Genomic DNA, 17,034 nt, shown 5'->3' with positions numbered 1-17,034 from the left:
GAGTGGCCTGCCCTGCTGCTGCTTGCTGCAAAGGTGAAAGGAGGCGTTTAAGGTTAGTTCCAGGAGCGACGGAGGGCGGGTGGACCAACCCCGATGTTTCCCCGAAAAATAAGACAGCCCCTGAAAATAAGACCTAGCGCATTTTGGGGGGCAAAAATTAATATAAGACAGTGTCTTATTTTCGGGGAAACACGGTACATGATTTATAAGCAATGTTAAAGTTATATACTGTTGTATATGGTTGCTAGATAGGATCTTGTGCATTGCCAATAAAAAAATTTCAAATTAAAGTGGATAGGTTAAGAGATTAATTAGTGAAGGACAGTGCCTATATAACCCTCAGCAGCTATTCTGCCTTTCAGGTTTGGAGTCAACATGAGTTCCCCTGAAGCAGCTAAGCAGTGAAAGAGGGTTTCCGGTTGAGATATTGTAAGATCTTTCACAAAAGGTCTTGTGCTTCAGTGGAAGTTTGATAATTTGATTTAGTAAATTTTTAAACATTTTTAAAAAGGCAAACAGGCTCATTTTCAAGAGGACGACACCCATCTTTTGACACAAATCAAAAGATTTATTTTGTTGATTAGGATTTATTTACCGCCTTTTTGAAGGAATTCACTCAAGGCGGTGTACAGTAAGAATAAATCAAACATGTGATAGAGGTCTATAAAATACTGAGTGGAATAGAATGGGTAGACGTGAATCACTTGTTTACTCTTTCCAAAAATACTAGGACGGGGACATGCAATGAAGCTACTAAGTAGTAAATGTAAAACAAACTGGAGAAAATAGTTATTAATTTATTTACATTGCTTGCTCTGCCGCAATTTGTCGATGAAAGTGACTATGCAGTTCTGATGGGCGTCCTTCTCACAGGGTCAGCCAAATCGGCATAGTCGAAAGCCGATTTTGGGCGTCTCCAACTGCTTTCCATCACAGGGATGATCAAAGTTCATGGGGGCATCAGAGGCGTAGCAAAGGCAGGACTTGGGGTGTGCCTAACACATGGGTGTTCTCGACCCATAATGGAAAAAAAAAAAGGGCACCCCTAACAAGCACTTGGACACCTTTACCTGGTCCTGTTTTTCTGATGACCAAGCCACAAAAAGGTGCCTGAACTGACCAGATGAGCACCAGAGAGAATCAGGGATCACCTCCCCTTACTCCCCCAGTGGTCACTAACCCCCTCCCACCCTCAAAAAAATATCTTAAAAAAAATATTTTGTGCCAGCCTGAAATGTCATACTCGGGTCGGTCACAGCAGTATACAGGTCTCTGGAGCAGTTTTAGTGGGTGCAGTGCACTTCAGGCAGGCAGACCCAGGCCCATCCCCCCCCCCCCTACCTGTTACACTTGTGGTGGTAAATGTGAGCCCTCCAAAACCCACTGTACCCACATCTAGTTGCCCCCCTTCACACGTAAGGGCTATGGCAGTGGTGTACAGTTGTGGGTTTTTGGGGGGGGGGGGGGGGTTGGAGGGCTCAGCACACAAGGTAAGGGAGCTATGTACCTGGGAGCAATTTATGAAGTCCACTGCACTGCCATCTAGGGTGCCCGGTTGGTGTCCTGGCATGTCAGGGGGACCAGTGCACTATGAATGCTGGCTCCTTCCACAACTTGCATTTGGTTGTTTGTGAGATAGGCGTCCTTGGTTTCCATTATCACCAAAAATCATAAACGACCAAGTCTAGGGACGACCATCTCTAAAGACAACCTAAATGTCAAGATTTGGGTGTCCCCGACCGTATTATCGAAACGAAAGATGGACATCCATCTTGTTTCAATAATATAGGTTTTCCCGCCCCTCCGAGACGTTTTGAGAGGACGTCCTCAGCAAAACTTGGGCATCCCTTTCGATTATGCCCCTCAAAGTGTCAACATTGGAATCTGTATGACATGTGATTTATATATTTGAGTGGTCATTTTGTGATGTTTTTGTATGATCATTTTTTTGATTTTTTGAAAACAATGTATTTGAGCAATATGAAAGTTTGCTACTGAGTTTTTTGGCCATTGCTAATTAATAAGCCTGTATATCTTGAGGAATCATGGCTGGCAATAGTGGACTGAGGCCTTGTTCCATCACTCTATTTTGTAAAAAATTTGTTTTGAAGGTCTTGCTACTTATGCTATAAATCAGTTACAGTGATTAGTTCATGGAGCAGCTGGTTCAGGAACTGACAAGGGGAAACAATTTTGGCTCTAGTTGGGTTTTCAGAATAGCTGCAATGAATATGCACTAGTCAATATCAGAAATTAGACAAATTTTATCTAAGGCAAACATGGATGGCAAATTAAACTTCTCTTATAGGGAAGTTTAATTGTCAACATCCTGTTACACTGCATTTATTTAAGTAACTCATCCCTCAGGAAGGCCCATATAGTATCAGGAATGGGATCCCTGTTAGAATCTGTGTCTTAATATTTAGATTCATACTGGCAGTGTTTCAAAGATTAAATCTTATAGGGACTCTATTTTTTTTAATTTGACTTCCTCTTGTTATTACTATCGCCTGTGTTTACAAAGGCGCACTATAGGCACGTCAGCGTTTTAAACACATGTTAAACGCTAACAGGCCTATAGGAATATATTGGCACATTAGCGTTTAGCATGCCTTAACTTTAAAGGCGCGTTAAAAATGCTAATGCACATTAGTAAACATACACCTATGGATGTAGCAGAATTATATACCAATATTCCTCAAGACACTGCTATTAATTTAATTCAAAAGTAATTGCAACATACTACAATTTCTTCAGAAAACTTGGTATTTTATGAAAGTGGCAGAGAATACTTCAAAAATATTTTCTTCAATTCTAGGATAAGTACTACTGTATTTGCAAATAAAAAGCACAGCAATGGGTGCTACTGTAGCACCCTCCATTAAGTGCCTTTATATGGAACAGTTTAAAGAATATTTCCAATAATGTGAAGTGTAAATAAATTTCTCCATATGGAAGAGATTTGAATTTTTTTTTTCAGCATGGGGAATATTAACTACTTCAAGAGTTTATTTTGTGGGCAATCTCCTGTGATACCTTTTCATTCACAGATATGATTGATAGGTGCATCATTAGTTTTTTGGAACAGGAATGTGGGATATTAAGAAAAGGAGTAGTTAGTGGTCACTGGGGATGGGCAAACTGGATGGGCCATTTGGCCCTTATCTGTCATCATGTTCTATGTTTCTAAGATCAGCATTGAGCAAGGAGAATTTTGTTACAACTTTGTATAGAAAGGAAACTGATCAAACTACACTTTATCCTCAAAGTTTAAGGAATGGAATACCAGCAGGGCAATTTTTATGACATATGTACTACAGTTCAGGAATACAAGCAGCAAACCAATGGTATCTATACACAATTTCTCCAAAGGGGGCATCCTATTTGCACTGTGAAATGAACATATACACAAGCTTTAATGCACATAGAGAATGGTTACTGCAATCAAATCAGCATAAAAATGTTAAAAGCTCCATGGTACGTGTGTTACCTTATTCTTTATGTATTGGCATGTTTTACAGATTCACAAGTTTGGGGAATGGCCAACTTTTGCATATCATTGAGGGAGAAATTTGGCAGACCTTTTGATGAATTCTACTTACATTTGAACTCATTGCCTTATTGTCTCTTCTCCCTATAATAAGTTCAAACACCCAACCTTAATCACTCCTGATCTTAACTTTCCGGTCTCTGAGAGTCTAAAAATACTTGGTGTAATTGTTGATCGTAACTTATCACTCGTGAATCAAACAAACTCCACCACCAAGAAAATATTCAACTCAAACGTATAAAACCTTATTTCCCTAGAGAAATATTTCATAACCTAGTTCAATCACTGGTATTAAGCCACCTAGACTATTGTAATGGAATATACGCAGGATGCAAAGAGCAACTTCTAAAGAAACTCCAAACTGCCCAGAATACAGCAGACAGATTAATCTATGGAAAATAAAAAATTCGACAGTTCTAGACCCCTTCGAGAGAAACTACACTAGCTTCCAGTAAAGGAACGAATTACTTTTAAAATTTGTACCCTAGTCCATAAAATTCTTTTTGGTGAAGCCCCAGGTTACATGGGTACCCTTATCAATCTACCACAGGGGCAGAGCTACGGGTGGGCCTGGGTGGGCCCAGGCCCACCCAATTCCAGCCCAGGCCCGCCCAGCGCCAGCTCCCATTGCCGGCCACTGCTGCTTTTCCTGATGAGCAGCAGGGCCGGCGCTACAAAAAGAAGCGTCGCTAAGGACAAGAAAAAATGTTTTAAAAAAAAAAACGCGGCACTGCAGGCAGCCTCGAAGCATTGGCTGCTGTCTCTGCAGGCTCCTCCCGTCTCTTGCATCACTGCCCCTGTAGCGAAGCAGGGGCAGTGACGTAAGAGACGGAATGAGCCTGCAGAGCCAGCAGCCAATGCTTCGAGGCTGCCTGCAGTGCCGCGTTTTTTTAAAAACATTTTTTCTCGTCAGGTTAGCAGCTCAGTCAGCTGAGCGCTTCTTTTTGTAGCGCCGGCCCTGCTGCTCATCAGGAAAAGCAGCAGTGGCCGGCAATGGGAGCTGGGGCTGGTGGGCCTGAATGGGAGAGGGAAAATGGATGGCAGGATGGGGAGAAAGAGGGAAAAATGGAAGGATGGGGAGAGAAAGAGGGAAAACAGATGGGAGGATGGCAGAGAAAGAGGGAAAATGGAAGGATGGGGAGAGAAAGAGGGAAAACAGATGGCAGGATGGGGAGAGAAAGAGGGAAAACAGAAGGATGGGGAGAGAAAGAGGGAAAACAGAAGGATGGGGAGAGAAAGAGGGAAAACAGAAGGATGGGGAGAGAAAGAGGGAAAACAGATGGGAGGATGGCAGAGAAAGAGGGGAGATGGATGAAAGGATGCAGAGAAAAAGGGGAGAGTGGAAGGATGTGGAGAGAGAAGGGACACTGAACAGAAAAGGGTAGAGAGATAGACACTGGTTAGAAGGAGAGAGAGAGACATTAGATGGAAGGATCAAGAGAGGGTAGATGGGTGGAAGGATGGGGAGAGAAAGAGGGAAGACGCTGGATGGAAGGGTAGGGAGAAAGAGGTGACACTGGACGGAAGGATGCAGAAAAAGAGGTGAGACTACTGGAAGGATGGGGCGAGAGAGGGGAGACTGGAAGGATGGGGAGAGAAAGAAGAGAGCTGCTGGATGGAAAAGGAGAGTAGTGAAAGACTGGAGAATAAGAGGAAGGGGCATGGGGAGAATAAGGGTGAGAAAAAGATGAAAAGCCATAAGTAGATAAAGGAAATTAAAGAATGGATAGTAAGAATGAATTAAATCAGGACAGAGAGAGAGAGAGGCAGAAAAATATTGAAGAAAGCAAAGAAAAAGGAGAGAAAAATGACAAATGGCCAGGAAACCCTGGCAGAAGAGTTAAGCGAAAACGAAGGAAAGCAGAATCTAGAGACTGGGAGCAACACAATGAGAAAAAGTAAATGGCCATACAACAAAGGTAAAGAAAATAATTTTATTTTTAATTTAGGATAAAGTAATATGGTGTTAATAAAGTTTCAGAGACCAATACTTCTTTCCTTAGGTCAGGAGAGGATACTGTAACAGCATTATACTGACCTGAGGCAGGAGGTTTTGGCCTCTGAAAGCTCACTGAAAAGGATTAGGCTATTAAATAAATTGTCTGAAATCTGATGCACTGAAAAGCAGCACTTTACCCTGTGTGACAAATGCATCTGAGTGACTACATTTTGCTTGGGGGGGGGGGGGGGGGGGGGGAGTAGAGAGAAAATTTTGTGCCCACCCACTTTGGGTTCAGGCCCACCCAAAATTGGCAGTCTGGCTACGCCACTGATCTACCATCTAGGAATTCTCGCAGATCATCTCATTCATACTTAAACCTCTATCACCCTACCTGCAATGGTCTCAAATATAAGTCCACTTACGCTACCACCTTTTCCTTTATTGGCACTCAACTATGGAATGCATTACCTAAACCTGTGAAAATTATTCATGATCATCTGAACTTTAGAAAATCTCTTAAGGCCAGTTTATTTGGCAATGCTTATCCTAAAGGACCCATCTTTAATCCATAACTCCTGGAATACAACTTATTTATGGACCTCATGGACTCTATTACCCTTCCCCTCTTTTCCCTCGCTCTTTGAAATTATCTTTCCCATTCACCTTATTATACTTTGTTTACCGGATTGGCGATAGGCTTTACGGTCTGATGTCCGCCACATTGAGCCTGCCAGTGGGTGGGAAAATGTGGGGTATATATATGTTATAAATAAAATGATCAGCACTGGGGGGCTTTATAAATGTGGTCAATGCATATATTGTGAATATTGGTGGGGTTTTTTTTACCGATGGCATTCTGCACGATAGCATGGATAATTATTTCACTTTGGGCAATATACCCTAACTGGTTGGTTTTTCATGTCTTGTATCATTGTATCTATAAGAACAATCTGGACTCCTGAGGCAGGCGTTTGTACGCCAAAACATGGCCCGATTCAGGTCTTTTTTTCAGAATTAAAGGACTATCTCAATCCTGAAGGCCCAGCTGTGTTTTTTTTTATGCTATATTGTGAATACTCCATAGGAACCACTTTTTAAAATTTCATCCAGTAACAGGCAAAATATATCAATTCATCAGTATTCTACATGCAAAACTGCTAACGTAGTGTACTGTGTCCGATGTCCCTATTAAATTTATATTACATAGACCAGACAGCGGAAATATCAAACAGCAGAGTGTGGGGCATTTAAGTTGTTCACGGATGCAGAAAGTTTTGCATTTGCGTTCAGCCAAGCATATATTTGACGACTTTAGAATGGATGACATGATCATAGTGGGGGGTTTTCAAACAAGTTTGGTAATTTGGTTAACCAATTGAAAATTGGTTTTGTGATATCAAGCCATCAATATACGAGCTATTGCCTGTTACTGATAGAACTCAAACTGAGCTAATGGTAAGCAGCCTTAAAATGATTAATTTGTATATGGCCTGGAATATTAGAAGAATGTAAAATTGAGAATATAACATTAAGCATTTGTGCAGGAATATACACATAAATCAAAATATTATATTTAGATTCCCCTGAAGCCAATTCATGGATCTGTGTTAATTACTGGGAGTAACTGGTTGGGGTGACAAATTAAATGATCCACTGATAAGGGAGCTTGTAGATCCAACTTTAAAGTTACCAAGGAGACAGGTTCAAGATTTGCCATCTTGTTCATGTGGCCTTTTGAAATAAAGGACTAAGAGTTCAGTGTGCAATGATAGAAACCTTGGGTTACCGTGGTCATCTCCCCACAGTAAGTATACAGGACAATTTCTGTTTTCTGAACACACACAAAATTAAAGAATATGATTGTCCCGGAGCCAAATTAATAGGTTCTAGAAATTTATGTGCCACATTTGAGGAACCCCTCCCCACCAATCTAGTTCTTTAGTCACTTGATCACCTTCCTGGTGTCCACTTTATCAGGGATGCATTCTTGCTTCAAAGGTAAAGGGGATGGGATTTGATGTACTGTCTCTCTGTAGTTACAATCAAAGCAGTTTACATATATACAGGAATTTATTTATACCTGGGGTAATGGAAGGCTAAGTGACTTGCCCAGAATCACAAGGAGCTGCAGTGGGAATCAAACCCAGTTCCCATGGTTCTCAGGCCAGTGCACTAACCATTAGGCTACTCTTCCACTCCAAGAATGATGCTTCTTTGCAGCTCCCAGGAGGAGCAATAGTCTTGGGGCTACTAAAATAAGAGCTTCTTTAAAAAGAAAAAAAAAAAAGTCAAGACACTTTTCCTCCATATTCCCAACATGATTTAACGTCATGAGATAAAATTCAAGGAACCAATATTTTGGGCCACTGCAAAACAGGGGCGTAGCCAGACACAGATTTTGGGTGGGCCTAGGCAAGAAGTGGGTGGGCACCAAGTGTTCTCCCCTTCACCCACCACCAAAAAAAAATCTCAGCTGGCAGGAAAATGCTTTTCACCTTAGCAGTCTGCAGCAGGCATGCGCTGAAAACAGCATGCGCAGATGCTAGTATCCTGGAGAATAGCGTTTTCATTACCATCAGGGGAAGTCTTCTGCTGGCGGAGCCTGGGATCCCCACCTGCTACCGCTAATACGTATGCTGCTGTTGGGTGGGCCTGAGCCCTAATTGGGTGGGCCCTGGCCCACCTGTGGCTACGCCACTGCTGCAAAATGACAAGATATTTGGTTCTACCACATTAAAAAAAAAAATACACGACCATCACATTAGAGTACTTTATTGGTTCATATTAATTCTCCTGGGCGGTTCAGAGACCACACTTGACAGTTCTACCTTTCCTGTAAACATAATGAAAAACCAGTTCCAGCTGAAAAACAAAAGTTGACAAGTTTGGAATACAGACAGTACAAATGAAAAAAACATAACCAATCACTTGGCAAAATGTTAAAAAAATATTGATGCTGTCTTCACTGAAGGAATGATCAGGTCCTAAAACATTTAAGAAATTTTTTAAAAATCATAAAATGTGTCAAAAAGGTACCCTTTGATTGCAAATATGCAAGCTCTCAAAAAGTGCAGGTGCTCTCATTTCCAGTCATATACAAGTTCAGTAGTCGACCCAGTATAATAGACTGCATAAAGTCACAACATGATCTCAGCCAGACTTTAGATCTTGCATTATGTCATAAGGCTATTATTTTCTGGTTTTGACAAGAACTATACAATTACATTCTTCTAAACTGGGAAAAAACAATGTAAAGCTCTAATTCCTTAGCCTACAGGAGGAAAATACCTTTGAGGGGAAAAAGTTACATTTCAAGAGTTAAAATGACAGATTGTGATTCCAGGTACAGAAGAGAATATAGTCATATATAAAAACTCTCTAAACATTTCCCTCTCTTTCCTGTTTCACTTTGGATCAGCACTCAACCTCTGGATAGGATCTTTAACCTTAGGCAAGCTCAAGTGACCAGTGCATTGATCTGGGTTTTTTTTTTTCAGGAGCACACCCACTTCCTGTATGAGAGGCACATGAAACACCAGCCCAAAAGCATTAAGTCAGGCCGCCAGAATTTCCAGTCACTCGTTGGATCTAGGCTGTTTTTATACCTTTGCTTCGAAAAGTGATTTAAAAGCAGAGTTTTGAGTACAAAGTTAAAATTCACCACAATGCTACCATTTATAGCACTAGTGAGGCTCAAGTGGTTGGAACAGTTCACAGATGAACCGATGTAAATACGAACAAAAAAACCCCGCAGACTTTCCCTCAGAGGTTTTTTCCATAAGAGAACGAACCATCTGTTACATCAAACTGCTGCTGTGTTCAGATGCCAATATGGAATAAAAAATGTCTTCACTTCATTTAAAATAAAACCAAGAACCTCATCTCCCCCTTTCCCCAGAGATGGCTGGATTTAACCTGAAAAAGTGGGGATGTCACAGTCACCGACAGAAGTCAGTGTTCAGCCTATTCTCCCATCCTTTCATTTAAAATAAAACCAAGAACCCTCATCTTCCCCTTTCCCTAAAGATGGCTGGATTTAACCTGAAAAAGTGGGGATGTCATAGTCACTGACAGAGGTTGGTGGTCGGCCTATTCTCCCATCCTTGGCATTGATGATCTTGGCCATCATGGACACAGGCTTGTCGAAGTACCTCACTAGTGCTGGCTCAGTCAACAAGGAGGCCAAAAACTGCTCAAAGGTGATGGCCCAGTCACGATCTAAGCTAGTGCTATGGGGCAGAGGAGCAGAATGGCTGCTACGCACTAAAACCGTGTCCTCGCCAATATCCTCACACTGTAGCTTGTCCTCCTCGTGTGAGGCACTGCTTAGCACAGAGTAGGATGACATGGAGCTGTCATCCTTTGTGTCATCATCCGAGATAAGCATGGCGGAACCAGCTCCATTGTCCCTGGGCGAGGAATCTTCCAGCTTGACATCTTCCATCTGATCAGGGCACAGTACTTCCTCTTCTTCAGCAGCAGAACCAGGGAAGAACTCACTCTGATTCAAGTGGTACTGCTGGATGCCCTTCATGCATTGGATTGCTTTACTGCAGTGACCACCTCCAGCATCCTCCTCCTCCTTGGTAGATGGGTTGAGAAAAGCCTTGCCAACCTCCCCTATTTCCAGGAGCAAGCTGGTGACCGCAGCTGTGGCGTGGTATAACTCCTGCTCGTCGAGGTCTTCACTAAACATGTTGTACATGGTCTTGCACAACTCAATGAACTGCCCCTAGATGAGAAAAGAAAACACACCGACTCATACCAGTCATGGAAACAGCTGTTGTAATGTAGTTTTTGAAGTGTATTAGGCAATGTCTGAGCACACTAATTTAATATTTGTAGGCTATCAATCCAAATACCCATGGTAGCTTACAATAAAAATATTCAAAACATTACATACATGAGCAAATAAAACAGCAATTAAAATATACTGGCCCCACAACAATTCTCAATTGCAGGCTTGCTGATTAGATTTAGCTTCTTACTACACAGTTCTGTTCCTCCCAAAATTGGGCTGGGAATGCAGGAGGAGTGGAGGAGTGGCCTAGTGGTTATGGTGGTGGACTTTGGTCCTGGGAAACTGAGGAACTGAGTTCGATTCCCAGCACAGGCAGCTCCTTGCGAGACTCTGGGCAAGTCACTTAACCCTCCATTGCCTGCTGCATTGAGCCTGCCATGAGTGGGAAAGCGCGGGGTACAAATGTAACAAAATAAAATAAAAATAAATTCCAGGGTCTGGGACTTGCTAAAGAAACTGCTTGGGTATGCACTTCTTAGCTGGGTCACCTGCACCTGGAGGAGCTGGAAGTAATTGTCCCAATGGAGTGGGAGGAAAAAACAAAACAAAAAATTATCCAATCCTCAAAGGAAAAACAAACCAACAACCTTAGGCCATCTCCCATTAAAGGGGACTGAATATTTGGCACAATGCCAAATTAAATTCTGTATTTATGATTATTAAAAAACACACAAAAAACTAACATGGTCTCTTTCTGAAACTCCCAACTCCCTAATAACTATGCACACTGCAGAATTCTGCACCAGTTGTAATGCTTAACCATGTGGGATTTCTATGTAGAAGGTTCTGCCTTGATTACATGGCAAAGACCTCTAGTGGCTCTATAAGTATATTGTTTTGCGACCTGTTGAGACCTTCACTGTTCTGGAAACTGAAGCGTATACACTATGAGATAAAGGTGGAGAGGATGACCTCTTGAAGGGAAAAAGCCAAAGACTGAAATAACCATTGGGTCATGTTTTATACCAGTCTAAGCACTCTACCACCAATATGCATGTCTAGGGCTGTCTGTCACCACCCCAGGGGAAGAGGAAGTCCTTTAATGGATAAACCAGTGCCGTCCTTGCTTACACAGGAGTGAAAGTAAACATTTCTGGAACACAGAGTAGCAGGGAGCCCCTGAACACGGAAGATGACAGGACATCCCTTGTATCTGTAACATGGGGGGGGGGGGGGGGAGAGAAGCTGCCACAGTATTGCCCCTTCAAATCATATTACTTCAGACTCCAGGTCTACAAGGTATTATGTGAAATAACCTAAAGATTTTTTTTTTTTGGGGAGGGGGGGGGGTAAGGGTGAGTCCAAGCATACTCATAAAATAACCTAAAGATTTTTTTTTTTTTTGGGGGGGGGGGGGGGGGGGGGTAAAGGGTGAGTCCAGCATACTCATAACCTAATTGACCTAACTGTTACAGTTTCTCTGCCATTATTTGATTTTTGTCAGCAGCCTCCTAAGAATCAAACCTGAACTCAGAACAAATTCCCTGTGCTGCTATCTCCCTGAAGTTTTGCCCCGGTCTGCCATACAGCAGGAAAGAGCCCACCGCGGGCTTTGAAAACATCTACTCCTTTTTGGCTAAACAACAGGGATTGCTTTTCCTTTAAAATATTTACTTTTAATAAAAGATCAAAATGTATGGACAGTGCATTGCATAAGGGTGCTGGGTGTAAAACAAATGCACAGAAGATTGTGTTCCAACTACCAGAATTCTGAAGTTCTTTACAAGCCTCGTTCGGTTTGGTATTCTCATGACATGAGCACAGGTCTATTGTACTTGATCCTTAAAGTCAGACTGGTCCACTACTACTACTACCACCATGACTTACATTAATTGCACATATATTTACTGGTGGCTTACTCCACTTACACACTGATTCAGCTTTGGCAGCTCTTTCGTTCTCTTTGCTTTGAATGACTCTTGGCTCCATATTCGCAAGTAATTCTGATTTTCTTGCCCGCTTTTCTTTCCTAAGTTAGATCAAAAAGGAAACAGCCAAGAATCGATAATGTGCATCACACTTGTGCCTTCAGAAGTGATCATCTGTGTCATGCTTATCAAGAGGATATGACCGTGGTTGCAAACGCCAAAATGGAATGCCAGTATGCATGAGGATAGAAATAGCCAGAAAAAAGTGGGTGATCTGTTTGCATAAATGTGTCCCAATTCAGAGCCCGTACTAGAATGGATGCAAATCAAAAGAAGAGCTACAGAAATAGCATGGTTTGCTCCATTAGAAAGAAAAATATGGAGGTATGCTGGTAATGAGGCAATAACCTCAAATATATAAATTTATACATAACTGTGAAAGTGGAATTTTGCTCTACAAAGACATAACTCAGACTGAGGAGCAACATGAGGAAAACTCTTCACAAAGGGTACTGGACATATGAACAGCCTTCTAGAGGAAGCCATGGGGGAGAAAACAGTAAAAATCCAGAGACAGGAGTTGATATTCAAAATGATATATGCAATAATCAGCCAACTCCTGGTTTAAACTTAACACCCTAAATATTTCAAAGTTAACTGGAAGAGGCTGGCTGGAGGCATGGTTTAAACAGCAGATATTCAGCACTTCTCAGTGAAATTTAAAGTCAGACCACATAAAAAGCAGGTTTAAGTTAACTGGATATCTATCAGTTTAACTTGAACCTTCAACACTCAAGGTATACTACCTTTACTGGATATTCAAAATGATATTTATCAATCTTTAACCATATACCCCCCTCCCCACCTTGCCAAATGTGGACCTCAGTGTGATGACCAAGAATTAAAACAGGAGATAAGTATAAGTTTCTTAGTAATGTTGTAATAAGGGGGGAGGGGAGATGTGCAGTGGGTCTTCTGGTTTTGCTTCATCAACCTGTAATCCAAAAGCTATAACAGCTCATTCTGTTAAGGTAAATGTTTTACCTTGGCTTGTCTTCAGGCTCACAGACACAAAAACCATATACTGCTCCTTTAGTCCTAGGTCCCACGCCAACTCCTGGGAGACGTAGGGGGGGGAGGGAGGGTGAGAATGGAGAAGGAAGGAGACAGCTCAGATATAGTAGGTAGAGGTGGCATTTACCTAAAGTGTAAACTCGCTCAGACTAAAATTCCCAAATGGAATAAGCTGGTATATTCAACACTGATCAAAGACTTTCTGATAAAAATGTGATTTTTACTGGATTTTGGTATGCCAATTAAGTTTTGCAGTTTCAGGTACAGAAGGCAGTAGCAAAAGTTTCCTTTCCCCATCCCTAAAACTATGGGCAAACCAGAGCTCCCACACATCACTGTGTTTAACTAAAATGTTATGTGCCCCCCCCCCCCAAAATAACAACACTCTGCTAGAAAGAAAAGCACCCGAGATATCTAATGATAAACAATGTTTGAGGCAAAAAGGGTCACTTCTCAGGAGCATTCCTACCTCATCCATTCAGAAGATCATAAAGGGCTGACGTGTGCTAGGCAGCAACATTAACTAGGTACATCTAAATCCCTAAAGTGTGAGGGCTTCTCTCCAGATGCTGAGTATGCCAATAAGATGGGTGCGGGTATATCCTGCATCCTTCCATGTAAGCCCGTTGGAAACAACCAAAAATACATAGCTGTGCCATCTATTGACCCCGGGGGCTTGCAACTGCCTCTTTTGTTTTTAAACCAGAGCAGTTCATATCTACCTGATAATTTGCTTCCTTTAGTCCTGCCAGATCAGGTCAGAACCTCTGGGATGTGTTTATTGACTGCAGATGCAGCGACATGCTAGAATATGTTGTAGGAGGTGGAAGGCCTCCAAATATTTAATTACAGAATTAATTTTCTCATATTGGACAGAGAGGAATGAAGGCTTCTCTCCTTCCAAATCATGAGAAACAGAGCTTGCTGGAATAGCAATTACACTTTACCTCCCCCCTCTTGCCAAGCCAGGTGAATTGTAAAGCTGAATTTGCGCCCAATCTCACCCATTAAGTGTGACCGGTCTCAGGGAAATTCAGGTGACAGAATTCTTTTCCCATGCCCCTTGGAAGTAAGGCTTCTTCAATCCAGGAGAGAATTACCTTCTTTTCAACTATGTGGAGACATAGCAGGTAAACACCTTGCAGAAGAGATCAACACTGTGTCTCTCTCTGAGAAACAAACACTGTGGAACCAAGTGGTATGTGTTTTATGACAGGCAGCAACATGCCATAAATTGACAAGAGAAACCTAATCACCTCTATAGCAACTGGAAGCAGTAAACTTTGGTCTCCTCTTTTAGAATAGGGGAGATATTAAATTAAAGGTTAAGAAAGGTATGTCCAAGACACGTGGACAGCAGACCAAATGCATCTTCAAAAGGAAATAGAAACAGATGCTATATATGTCTTATTGTCAGGAGATCCTGCCTGACTATGGTATGCTAATTAAGGGGGGTGTGACAACCCCTCCCCTTGTGCTCCCTTTTGTCTTGTAAGGGAAAAGAAACCCTATATAATATTCTCTGCCAGATAGGAGGGCGGGCAGTGTACTCTCTTTTGGCTCCAAGCCAGGGAGTCTGAAAGAATGTCCTGCTCCCACTTTCCAGTGCCATTTCCATTTCTATATATGTTCTCATTTCTGTCATATTCTAGACTATACGTGAATATTTTCTTATTTTTTTATCCTAATCTCTGGATAATTAAATAAACCTGTGTAACCCCAGGAAGTGCTTCCTTGATCTCTTTTGTCTTGGTTACAGTCTAAAATAGTGCTACCAGTTGTCTGGTTCAAGATATCGATTGAGAGGAATTGTATTGTGTAAGTAGTGCTGACCGTGATTAGAGACTCTGGAGGCAGCACGAAAAGCACAAACAAGTGGTGTTTCTGCTCCGGTAAACCTGAGTGGACTTCGACTGCCTGCAGCATTGGACCAGAGTCGGCCGTCTGCTAACAAGTGCACGTGTTGCAACGGCTAATATCCAGTGAGTGGGCCTCGACAAGCAATCGACCAAAGGAAAAGTGTTTGGATTCTTAAGAAACGGTAAACTCCGGCGAGGCGCAACCGGTAGGCGAATAGTGATAGGCGAACGGTGAGAAGTGAGAAGAAAGCGTGGTAAGTACGTCATTTCATTTTGTGGGATTGTTTTTTGTATTTCTTTTTTTGTGCTCTCTCTCTCCCTCTCTCTCTCTCTCTCTTCATTTTAAGACTTCAGATTAGAATCTGTTTAGTTGTAGTTATGCAGACTGCATTGGAGCAGGTCTCCACGGCAGTGCCGGCCTACAGAAATGAAATTTTAAAGTACCACCAGAAATGGGTTAAGGAACTAAAAATCCGAGCATCATGTGGCCTCAGTCAGGAAGTTTTGACAAAGAGATTTTAAAAGCTTTAGGGTTGTGGATAGAATGTACTAAGACAAAAAAATATAGCAGGGAGAGACATTTAAATTTGTGGAGACTATGGGATAATATGGCAAACAGTAGTTATGATCAGGCAGTCCAAACCCCTCCGCCCTATGCGGCAGTCTCCAAGCAGTGTATGATAGGGGAAGGGTCTGCAACACAGCTCACAGATTTCAGCAAGGAGCTTCAGCATTTATAGCTAAATTTGAGCAGATCACATCTGACCACATGGTAGCTGTCGGCGATGTGAAAGCACTACCAGCCAGATTGATAGGAGGTAATACAGATGAAATCTTTAGAATGGCAGGGTTTCCAGGGGTGACATTACAGAACACTAATAGCGATGGTGCTGAGTTTGGTCCCATGCATAATAAGCTTTGGGAAGCCCTGAGACAGCGATACAGGGACACCCGCAATTTTAGCAATGTATCTAGCAAGGTGATGGCACCAGGGGAAGATATTCATCAGTATGTAAAAACACTACAGGAAACAAGTTTATTTTGTGAAGTTTAAATATTGGTTACACCTTTGAATTGAAGCAGTAAAAGGAACCCTCTTTGTTCTGTTTACCTTTGTGCAGTTCATATGTATTTTGAGGCATCTTGTTGTTTGACAGGTCTAAGTAAAGTGTAGGGGAGGGTAGAACTTTAGAAAAAAATAACACAGCTAAAAGACTTGTGCTTAATATAGGGCACTGACAGGATCAAAGAAATGTATATCTCTACTCCTCAGTATTTCTAAGATTACCTGAGGATTGAGTGCTGGACTGCTTATATCCTAAACTATGCGTTTGTGCATCCTTCATTAACTGAATTTTGTAGAGACATTTAAGGGCTAATATTATTCATCTTTTCCTTTCTCCTCTCTCTCCCTGCATTTTCCACTGTATTTCTCTGCTCCTCTTTCAGCCATGCTGGCAAGAGCAAATTACTTTTCCCTCTACTCTGAAGACAGGGGCAGGGTCTGCTCTGCCCCCCTGTAGAGTTAAACAAGTGTGCCTTAATAGGGTGCTCAAATCTGTTGTTTACCTGATACAAATTCCATGTTACTTTGCCCTTTGTGTATAAGGTCTCTAATTAAAAGTTTGTTCCATGATAGGCTTGCTAAATAAATATTCTTAAGTGTTACTTTCAGAGTGCATTTAAGCTATTAGGAAATTAATTGGTCCACATTCCAGTATGATTAAGTTTATTTTTGCAAGATTGATAGAAAAATATGTGGTTCCATCCCTTTTATAGGGAGCCTTTAGTTTTAAAATTAGAACTAATAGGATAACAGAAATTGACACTAAGCGTTTTTTCTTGAAAACAAAGTAAGACCTATAGATTTCTACAAATAGCAAGCAGCCCTGACACTTAAATGTTAAAACAAAGTGTTAATACCAACAGAGCTAGGAACC

The 17,034-nt window shown here is 41.7% G+C and overlaps 1 protein-coding gene across 1 annotated transcript in view; it reads right to left on the bottom strand.

The window, feature by feature from the left end:
* Window positions 1–8,247: 8,247 nt before the first annotated feature.
* The window catches only part of LOC115459575 (TBC1 domain family member 9-like), a gene marked incomplete at its 5' end in the record, with an annotated part of 49,817 nt that continues 41,030 nt past the window's right edge, over window positions 8,248–17,034 (bottom strand). Inside the window, 3 exons of the mRNA XM_030189386.1 lie at window positions 8,248–10,224; window positions 12,162–12,262; window positions 13,206–13,248. Coding sequence (XP_030045246.1) covers window positions 9,529–10,224; window positions 12,162–12,262; window positions 13,206–13,248 — 840 coding nt within the window. The remainder of the gene's footprint in view (window positions 10,225–12,161; window positions 12,263–13,205; window positions 13,249–17,034) is intronic.

Source organism: Microcaecilia unicolor, unplaced genomic scaffold (assembly GCF_901765095.1).
Source record: "Microcaecilia unicolor unplaced genomic scaffold, aMicUni1.1, whole genome shotgun sequence".
NCBI classification, from domain to species: domain Eukaryota; kingdom Metazoa; phylum Chordata; class Amphibia; order Gymnophiona; family Siphonopidae; genus Microcaecilia; species Microcaecilia unicolor.
Note: the sequence above shows the minus strand (reverse complement) of the source record. Positions and strands in the feature narration are given on the sequence as shown.